An 11,525-nucleotide genomic window follows, 5' to 3' on the forward strand; every position below is an offset into this window, starting at 1 on the left:
TATATATATATGTTTTAAAATTATCTTTTAGTTAGGAGTGAGTTTCATGGACTGCAGAACAAATTACTTATAGTTACAGATAGTATGGAAAAACAGAATAATTTGAAGGAGAATCAATTAAAAGCAAAACAATATGAGATTATAATCATTGAGTGTGTGTTATAACAACAGTGTCTGAGAAAATGAAACAAGCAAAACATAAAATAAGTATATAACTGCTAAGTTCATAAAGTGGATCTTACATGTTATTACAACTGGGGTACCTGTGATTGACTAGACTAGACTAGATTTTTCACTTTGTTTTATATTATTATTGGTTATTTTATTTTTCAGCTACAGTTTCCTGTTGGATATTTAAGACCAGTATAGTTTTTAAAAATTAATCTTTTTTGTTAAGGTCAGTTGAGGGCCTTTAAAGTTACTCTTGGAGACTTGGGAAGAGCCTGTTGGGTCTTTGAGTGTCCTTCTACCAGTGGTGCCACCTGCTGAGATGAATCACTTCTTGCTGAGCACATGGTCTCTGGAAGCACTGAGGACAGGTTATTGTCTGTGTTGATTCTCATTTTTGTAGGATGTACACTGTTTAGAGCCTAATCTCTGGGGTATCCATGCCCTCTTTGATAAGATGAGGCTCACTAAGATATAGGACACTTTGAGAGGCATCCTGTTGTTGTCTGGTACTCTGGGACCTAGCTGACCTCAGAACCAGCCAAAATATTGGCTTTCCATTGACTTTCTATGTCCTCATTGGCTTTGACCCAGAAGCTGTTATAACAGTAGTGAATAACAAATTGTTGTTTAAAATTTAGCTTTGGGGGGCTGGAGAGCTGGCTCAGCAGGTAAGAGCACTGAGTATGTTTGTAGAGGGCCCGGGTTCAGTTCCCAGTACCCACATGGAGGCTAACACCCATCATCCTTCCTTAATTCCAGTTTCAGGGGATCCAACCCATTTTCTGGCCCCTCAGGCACCAGGCACATGGTACACTTATGGAAAAACACTCACACATAAAATAATGATAAATAACAATAATAAAACGACAAAATAAAATTTAGCTGGTGCACAAAAGTAGATAAAACTTGACAAAGACAGATTTTAAAATACCTTGAATTTGTTCAGACTTAGATTTTTATATAAGAAAGCTGGTAGAGACTATAAGAAATTTCTTTGATAAAATATGAAATCTTTGAAGCCTGCCATGGTGCACACATCTTTAATCCCAGCACTCGGGAGGCAGAGGCAGGTGGAGCTCTGTGAGCTGAAGGCCAGCCTTGTTTTACATAGAGAGTTCCAGGCCAGCTGGACCTATAGGAAGAGCATCTCAAAAAAGACAAAAAAAAAATCCCCCAAACAAACAAACAAACAAACAAAACATTAACAGCCCTGGAGACAACTTTTTTCTTATGAACAAATTAAAATTAACCAATTTGCTACAGATGTAAGCATGCAGGCACCTCGAAACTGGTTTTCTTTAAAAGGGTCAGCTTCTCATTTGAGTTTGCAACACAAAGGAAAATCATGATAAAAAAAATTCACTTTGTACATAATCAAATAAAGCACAGAAACAAATCACTGTTTTAAATATAAAGTTGCTTTGGACTTTGGAACTGCAAGAGTTCCCAAGATAGACCATTTCCAGATGAAAACAATTATCATGAGACAAGGCTGTGCGCACAGGAAAAAATAAACATCTCTTGAAAATTAATTCATCTCCATAGACAAGAAGTTTTTGGAGTGTGTTAAGAGCAAAACAGAAAAAAGTGAATGAGACTACACCTTGATTAGAAGTTTAATTATGCATATCTCTTGCTTTTTTGTCCAGCTTTTAAAATAACAAATATATGTGACTTTATCAGTTTTAAAAAAAGCCAATTCAATGGGAGGATCTTGCATTCCTTTGATTTGCCAATTTATCCCTCTTTCCCAGAAAAGAGCACAGCGTGCAAGCTGGCAGTCTAAATGCTTCCTGGGTGAAAGTTCTTTGGAGCTACGACCAAAAGACCTGCCTTTTCAGACTGCTGGGCCTGACTTTCCACACAGTCCCACCCGCCTACTTTGCTCCCTGCTCAATACATACTTTTGTGCACATGGCTCTTCTTTTTCCTGGCCCTCGACACTTCCTGTTATCATGTTAATCCTTCATCTGTATAGTATTCAAAAGTGTAGGTTATAATTATAGTCTATGAAAATTACCAACCTACTCTTAAATCCTTTGTACACAGCAGGATCTCTGCAAACATTTCTGGACTAAGCTTTGGCATTCTGTCAAATGTTTTTTCGCCCAGACCCCACTCCTGCCCATGGCCAACACTGAAGAGGAAAGTTCCAATTCTCTCTTTTTTCGCACTCTCCTGGCGTTCTGCATTGAACGTCATAGACTGTGACATCTTTGATGATGATCAATGATGGACACCTTCGGCTTAAAGCTAGAAAATTTTAAGGGCCTAATTTGAAGACAGGATCTATGTATCTCCTAGACCCTCGTCTTTTAAAATGCCACATTCTTCCCTAAACTCACATTGTTGGTCTGGTTTAGTGAAAATGTTATCTCTGCAGATTTTTGCTGCAGTTATCTAAAATCTAACTGAAACAACACACTGGCTGCCTAAGTGTAAGCCAATCAGTTCCAGAGGCTGAAATTCCTTTCTTTCCTCTTTGGATTTTGTTCAGCTTCATTGTTCAATGACTCATCTTAAACTGCAGCTCACCTTGTAAGCCCTCTCATTCCTTTCAAGAGCAGATGTGAAAATGACACTGTTTTGTTTTTTTAATCAAAAGTCTTACAGGAATTCTTACCCTTTTTTCCATCATTCTTCTCCTCCTATAGTAAATTCATAGTAGGGAAAGAGAAAAACTGCTTTTAATAATGATTGCAATTATTGCAGTGCTCTCAGCGCAGAGGCCCTGGGCACAGAGGATACCTGAAGAACTCTGGCCTCTTTTCCAATCTTGCTTGGGATCTTCAGGCCTGAGCATCTTCTCTGCATTATGTGGGGAAGAAAAAAAACACCACATACACATGCGTGCACGTGTACACACACACACACACACACACACACACACACACACACACGCCAGAGCTCAGGAAGCTGGAGATTTTCTGTAGAGCGCAGGCACAACATTATGATAGAATTAAAGGGACCCTGCATATGTTGTATTATGGAAACACTTCCTTTTAGTTCTGACAGCTAGGGTGGGCTGGCCCAGGGGCCTCTGGGCTTGCACTACAAGGGGTGGAGGGGCAGGGTGGAGCAAGTCTCTGCCCTCTGCCTGCCTCTCTCCTTAACAGGCCTGCCTGAAGCTGTCCCCAGGGAAAGCAGCCAACAGGAAATACGGGTACCAGGGCAGCCACAGTGTGGCATGGAACAACTGCGGGGTCAGAGTAGGCCACAGCAAGCACAACAGCTTTCTTCATGTCCGTTTACCCCCTTGTGTCCTAATTTTTTTCTATTTAATTTGAAGAATACCTGAAAGATGAAAAGGATGTCCATGCAGAACTAATAATATCAAAGTATATACTACCAAAAGCAACCTACATATTCAATGAGATATCCAGCAAAAATCCAATGTCATTCATCACTGAAATGAGGGAAAAAAACCCAAGTAACTCTATTCATCACTGAAATGAGGAAAAAAAACCCCAATAACTCTAAAATACATATAGAAGCATAAAACACTCAAGATAGTCAAAGCAATCTCAAGCCAAAAGAACAATGTTAGAACTAGCACACGACCTGATTTCAAGTTATACTGCAGAGCCATGGCAACAAAAAGAGCATGGTGCTGGAATGGAATAAAGGACCCAGCCATAAATCCATACTACTATAGACACCTGAGTTTTGAAAAGATCTTTGGGGATGGACAGAGGGCTCAGTGGTTAAGAGCACTGGCTGCTCATGCAACGGACCCGAGATTAGTTCCCAGCACCTACAGAGTGGCTAACAACCATCCATAACTCCAGTTCCAGGGGATCCAATTCCCTATTCTGGCTTTCACCGGCATTACACAACATGAGTACACACATACATGCAGGCAAAACACTCATACATATAAAATAAAAAATTAATAAAAATTTTAAAATATTTTTAAAAGATACTAAAAATATATATTAGACAAAAAATAGCCTCTTCAACAAATGTTACTGGAAAAACTGAACATCCACATGTAGGAGAAACTAGATCCTTATCTCTCACTCTATATAAAAATCAACTCTAAATGGACTGAAGACCTTATTGTTAGACCTGAAAATCTGAAATAGCTAGAGGAAAAGTAGAGAAAACGTGTCAATATATATGACAAATGGAACTCCACATAATTAAAAAGCTTCAGAGCAGCAAATGAAACAATCGTGATTGAAATAACCTAAAGAATTGGGGAGGGGACTGGAGAGATGGCCCAGTGGTTAAGAGAATTGACTGCTCTTTCAGAGGTCCTGGGTTTGATTCCCAGCACCCACATGGCAGCTAAGAACCATCTGTAACTCCAGTTCCAGGGGAATCTGACACTCTTTTCTGATCTCCATGGGCATCGCATGACATGGGTACACTTACATACAGCAGGCAATACAGTCCTACACATAAAATAAAAATAATAAATAAAATATGTTTTTAAAAAGAATGGAGGTGAAATCTCTGCTGGTTATACATCTGACAAAGGATAAATATCTAGAATACACAAAGAACTAGAAAAACTAAACAAGACATTTTTTAAGTCATTAAGTGTGGCAATGAAATGAACAGAGAGTTTTCAAAAGATGAAATACAAATGTCCAATAATCATGAAAAAATTTCAACATCACCTAGGTTTGAGCCTCAGCACTGTATTAACCTTGTCTCAAAAAATAAAATAGAATAATAAAATAAAATAAAATAATAAAATAAAATGAACAAGCAAAACTCAACTACATTGAGATTCTGCCTCACCCCAGTCAGAATGATAGTCATTAAAAAATAAGTAACAACGGCTCTCCCACCTCCTCCGAACAAGCAGTGACTTAAGCAACGGGGCGCAGCAAAACCTATTTTTTTTCCTTCCTCGCAGCCGCACCGGGGAGCTCGCGATGCACGGCCCCTCCGCTCCAGCCCAAGATGAATGCTGCGGCAGAAGCCGATTTCAACATCCTCCTGGCCACCGACTCGTACAAGGTTACTCATTATAAACAATATCCACCCAACACCCTACTTTGAATGCCATGAAAAGAAGACAGAAAACTCCAAAGTAAGGAAGGTGAAATATGAGGAAACAGTATTTTATGGGTTGCAGTACATTCTTAATAAGTACTTAAAAGGTAAAGTAGTGACCAAAGAGAAGATCCAGGAGGCCAAAGAAGTGTACAAAGAACATTTCCAAGATGATGTCTTCAATGAAAAGGGGTGGAACTACATTCTTGAGAAATATGATGGTCGTCTTCCAATTGAAGTCAAGGCTGTTCCTGAGGGCTCTGTCATTCCCAGAGGAAATGTTCTCGTCACAGTGGAAAACACAGATCCAGAGTGCTACTGGCTTACAAATTGGATTGAGACTATTCTTGTTCAGTCCTGGTATCCAGTTACAGTGGCCACAAATTCTAGAGAATGGAAGAAAATGTTGGCCAAATATTTGATAGAAACTTCTGGTAATTTAGATAGTTTGGAATACAAGTTACACGATTTTGGCTACTGAGGCATCTCTTCACAAGAGACTGCTGGCATAGGGGCATCTGCTCATTTGGTTAACTTCAAAGGAACAGATACAGTAGCAGGAATTGTTCTGATTAAGAAATATTATGGAACAAAAGACCCTGTTCCAGGCTATTCTGTTCCAGCAGCAGAGCACAGTACCATAACAGCTTGGGGGAAAGACCATGAAAAAGATGCTTTTGAACACATAGTAACACAGTTTTCATCAGTGCCTGTGTCTGTGGTCAGCGATAGCTATGACATTTATAATGCGTGTGAGAAAATTTGGGGTGAAGATCTAAGACATTTAATAGTCTCGAGAAGTACAGAGGCACCACTAATAATCAGACCCGATTCTGGAAATCCTCTTGACACTTATGGGGCATGCTGGGCGCCAGGTTTGGGGTGTGTGGGCACACCTGGAAGCGGCGGCGGGTCTGGTCCCGCAGGCTTCTCCACCGTGCCGCATCCCGCGTCGCTGTCCACCACTTTAGTGCTGAAAGTCCCACAGCACCACGGCTCCGCATCTCTGTTGTGGCAGCGGGTTTCTGCTTCTCCGCTGCTTCCCTGCGTCTTCCGTGGCTCTCTGCTGCTGGGGCTTTGCCCAGCCGAGTCCCTAATTTCACCCATGCACTTTCCTCAAGATGTGAAATCCACCGGCCACTGGATCACGCGGGAGAGTGTGAGGGTGGCTAAAGCTGGGATCCGTGAGTCGGTGACGGAAAGACAGCTCTTCCCGGGAAGGCTGGATCGTAGGCAGTGAGACAAGACTCAGCTCAGTCAGACTTAGTGTTACAGCTCTTTATTCAATGGCTCTGCATGGCTCCAAGCCTCAGTGTCCCAGAGTGATCCAGCTCCTTCAATTATTGAGGGGAATCAGGGAACTTTATACCATGGGGGTAGTGGTAAAAGCTTCAGCTGATAGGTACTTTGGGGATGCCTCATTTGCATGTGGAAATGGGCTCCCACCAGGCTGCCAAACTGCTTGAAAATCACACAGGAAAGCCTAATAGTTACAGAGCCGGAGGCTACATTCCTGTGGCTGCTACTTCACAAAGGAGTCAGGAAAAATGCCGGGAAGGCACCCTGCTGTGAAAGGAGTCTCTGCATATGGCTCTGAGCTCCTGAGCTATCCGGACATGGAGAAACTTCTACTTTACATAACAGAGGCCCCCAACAGACACTGTATTAAAGGTTTTGGATATTTTAGGTAAGAAGTTTCCTGTTACTGAGAACTCAAAAGGATACAAGTTGCTGCCACCTTATCTTAGAGTTATTCAAGGAGATGGAGTAGACATTAACCTTACAAGAAATTGTAGAGGGAATGAAACAAAAAAATGGAGTATTGAAAACGTTTCCTTTGGTTCTGGTGGAGCTTTGCTGCAGAAGTTAACAAGAGATCTCTTGAATTGCTCCTTCAAGTGCAGCTATGTTGTCACCAATGGCCTTGCGGTTAATGTCTTTAAGGACCCAGTTGCTGATCCCAACAAAAGGTCCAAAAAGGACCAGTTATCTTTACATAGGACACCAGCAGGGAATTTTGTCACACTTGAGGAAGGAAAAGGAGACCTTGAGGAATATGGTCACAATCTTCACCATACTGTTTTCAAGAATGGAAAGGTGACAAAAAGCTATTCATTCGATGAAGTCAGAAAAAATGCACAGCTGAATATCGAGCTGGACACAGCACCTCATTAGGCTTTTTGCAGCCTAGCAGATGTGCGTGCAGTGTGTGTATACATGCATGCACGCATGTGTACCCATGTGTGTATGTAACACATGTTTATTGTACAAATGTGTGGGGTTTCTCTGTGTTTTATGATACATTACAGCCAGATTATTTGTTGGTTTATGGACATGCTGCCCTTTTATTTTCTTTTTCCCGGTGTTTAAGTGATCTCAAATTAGGAAACACATACAACCATGTAAAAGCTGGACACTAAAGTAAGCTTTTTAGGACCCTTCACTACTAGATAGTAACTCGATCTGGTGTTGATCGTTTCACAAATAACATAGCCAAGAAATTTTTATATAAAACTACAGATCACATAAAACAGATTTGCATAAATTATCATGGCTGCTTTATGTTTATATTTAACTTGTATTTTTGTACAAACAAGATTGTGTAAGATATATTTAAAGTTTCAGTGATTTAACAGTCTTTCCAACTTTTCATGATTTTTATGAGCACAGACTTTCAAGAAAATACTTGAAAATAAATTGCATTGCCTTTTGTCCATTAATCAGCAAATAAAACATGGCCTTAACAAAATTATTTGTGTTATTGTACAATTTGAAAATTATGTCAGGACATACCCTATAGAATTACTAACCTCACTGCCCCTTGTAGAATATATATTGATCATTCTACATTGAAGAAAATAATGGTTCTTACTGGAATGTCTAGGCACTGTATAGTTCTATACCTTGGTCATTGTATTGTACCAGTGAAATGCCAAATTTGAAAGGCCTGTACTGCAATTTTATATGTCAGATAATTGCCTGTGGCTCTAATATGCACCTCAAGATTTTAAGAAGATAATGTTTTTAGAGAGAATTTCTGCTTCCACTAGAGAATATATACATAAATGTAAAATATTGACAAAAGTGGAAGTAGTGTATTTTAAAGTAATTACACTTCTGAATTTATTTTTCATATTCTATAGTTGGTATGACTTAAATGAATTGCTGGAGTGGGTAGTGAGTGTACTTATTTTAAATGTTTTGATTCTGTTATATTTTCATTAAGTTTTTTAAAAATTAAATTGGATATTAAACTGTAAAAAAAAGTAAGTAACAACAAATGCTGGTGAGGATGTGGATAAAGGGGAACACTTATACACTGCTGGTGAGAATGAAAACTAGTCTATTGACTATGGATATTAGTATGAAGGCTCCTCAAAACCCTAGAAATGGGTTTACTATATGAGTCAACTATACCACACCTGGGTGCTTTATACAAAGGACTTCAAGTCAGCACAGACATCTTTGCACATTAGTTATGGAACCAACTGAGATGTCCAATAAGAGAGGAATGGATAAGAATGTCGCATAGGAGCTGGAGAGATGACTCAAAGATTGAGTGCTTGCTGCTCTTCCAGAGAATCTGAGCTTGATTACCAACACCCAGGTCAGGCAGCTCACAACTACCTGTAACTACAGCTCCATGGGAACCGACACCCTCTTCTGGCCTCTGCCAGCATGTGTACATAAACACACACACACACACACACACACACAACATTTAAAGAGAATGTGATACAATAATATTTTCAGTCATAAAGAAGATTGACTTAAGGCTGGAGAGATGGCCCAGCAGTTAAAGGCACTAGCTGCTCTTGCAGCGGACCAAGGCTCAGTTCCCACCACCCACATGGCAGCTAGCAACCATCCATAACTCCAATTCCAGGGGATCCAGAGATTTCAATGTCTTCTTCTGACCTCCATGGGATTTCACAACATGGGTGCACTTACATGCATGCAGGCAATACATTCATACACATAACAGGGGATCCAACACCCTACTCTGACTTCAGCACACATTTTACAACACAGGTTCACTTACATACATGCAGCCAATACACTCATACACATAAAATACAAATAATTAAAAAATTTTTTTTAAAGATTGAACTTGGGGCTGGAGAGATGGCTCAGTGGTTAAAAACATTTTCTGTTCTTCCAGAGGACAGGTTCTGATCCCTGCACCCTATGGTGGTTAGCAACCATCTGCAACTTCAGTTCCAGGGGCTCTGACACCCCCTTTTGGCATCTGCGGGCATTGCATGCATATAGTGCACTTACATACATGCAGGCAACATATACATAAAATATAAAACATATACATAAAATAAATATTTATCATTTAAAAAGAAGATTGAACTTATTTGCAGGAAAATGGATACAACTACTTAAGCAAATTAAATCAGCCTCAGAATAACAAATATGTTTTCTCTCATTTGAAGTTCCTGAATTTTATATAGTTGCATAAAATCATTTGTGTGGATGTGGCATGGAAATAGAAGCAAAATTGTCTAGAGGCACAAGAAGAACAAGAGGAGTGGGGATCAGGGAAAATATGGTAAACGTACATCAGTGCTTGCATGAAAATGTTTGTATGGAACACTGTACCATGTACATTGAGTATACACAGTGAACATTTTAAAACAATAAAATAAAAAGTTTATTTGTGTATTTATGTACTATTCTTACCCCCAATACATACTCAGAGATGGAGCCTGGGGAGAGGGAGAAGAGAAGAATGGAGATTATTTTCCTCATCCTGGGGAGGCAAAACATCACCACAAAGAGATTATGGAATCTGGGCAAGAGAGAAAGATAAAGTCTACAAATCAAATCCCACAAAAGAGGGATCAGGGAAAATATGGTAAACGTACATCAGTGCTTGCATGAAAATGTTTGTATGGAACACTGTACCATGTACATTGAGTATACACAGTGAACATTTTAAAACAATAAAATAAAAAGTTTACTTGTGTATTTATGTACTATTCTTATCCCCAATACATACTCAGAGAGGGAACCTAGGGAGAGGGAGAAGAGAAGAATGGAGATCATTTTCCTCATCCTGGGGAGGCAAAACATCACCACAAAGAGATTATAGAATCTGGGCAAGAGAGAAAGATAAAGTCTACAAATCAAATCCCACAAAAGAAATCTTAGGAGGACAGCTATTGGAGTGAGTGCTTTCCTTATTTATTTATTTATTTATTCATTCATTCATTTATTGTTTTATGTATATGAGTATTTTGCCTGCATGTACTTGTGTATTTATGTACTATTCTTATCCCCAATACATACTCAGAGAGGGAACCTAGGGAGAGGGAGAAGAGAAGAATGGAGATCATTTTCCTCATCCTGGGGAGGCAAAACATCACCACAAAGAGATTATAGAATCTGGGCAAGAGAGAAAGATAAAGTCTACAAATCAAATCCCACAAAAGAAATCTTAGGAGGACAGCTATTGGAGTGAGTGCTTTTATTATTTATTTATTTATTTATTTATTCATTCATTCATTCATTCATTCAAGAGAAGAATGGAGATCATTTTCCTCATCCTGGGGAGGCAAAACATCACCACAAAGAGATTATAGAATCTGGGCAAGAGAGAAAGATAAAGTCTACAAATCAAATCCCACAAAAGAAATCTTAGGAGGACAGCTATTGGAGTGAGTGCTTTTATTATTTATTTATTTATTTATTTATTCATTCATTCATTCATTCATTCATTTTTTTTTGGTCTTTTTTGAGACAGGGTCTCCTTGTAACCTCAGCTGATCTGGAACTCACTAGACCAGGCTGACCTTGAACTCACAGAAATTCACTTGCTTCTGCCTGGGATTTAAGGCATGTGCCACCATGCCCAGCTGTGAGTGCCTTTTTTTTTCTTTTTTTTTAAAAATAGAATATGGGATATGGAATTTGTGAGTTCAACCTCAAAAAAATCCACAAGCAGCAGCTAAAAACCAAAATGAGAGAGGTACCTACCTGAGTCTTAGAATATGGTCACGTGTTAGGTCTTAAGATTTCATTCACTCTGCACCAAAAAACAGTCAATGGTGAAATATTAAAGGAATGCATGGGACATGAAAAGACAGAAAAATGTGTTGAAATACATTGGAAGAAAGCATCAGATGAGCCCAGAGATGAGATCATGTGACTTGGAAGGATTAATAGTCTTTTACAGTACTGAAGCAGGAATCACTTGATCTTATGTCATGAGTCATTTATATGGGTCCACGTCTGGGTAGACAGGTGCACATCTCACTATCTTGTTAAGTAATCACTTATAGCATAAATAAATTTTCTTGAGCCATGACATTTGTCCAGGCACCATGGGTTATTAGGTT

General features: G+C 39.3%; 1 protein-coding gene across 1 annotated transcript; it reads left to right on the forward strand.

Moving 5' to 3' along the window:
* The first annotated feature begins 5,085 nt into the window (after positions 1–5,085).
* LOC103743693 (nicotinamide phosphoribosyltransferase-like) lies at positions 5,086–7,377 on the forward strand. Its single transcript, XM_029568493.1, is given in 3 exon segments — positions 5,086–5,174; positions 5,176–6,030; positions 6,840–7,377. Coding segments are annotated over 3 exon segments (1,458 nt in total). The 3' UTR covers positions 7,354–7,377.
* Positions 7,378–11,525: the final 4,148 nt, after the last annotated feature.

Source organism: Nannospalax galili, unplaced genomic scaffold, assembly GCF_000622305.1.
Source record: "Nannospalax galili isolate Female #2095 unplaced genomic scaffold, S.galili_v1.0 scaffold630, whole genome shotgun sequence".
NCBI classification, from domain to species: domain Eukaryota; kingdom Metazoa; phylum Chordata; class Mammalia; order Rodentia; family Spalacidae; genus Nannospalax; species Nannospalax galili.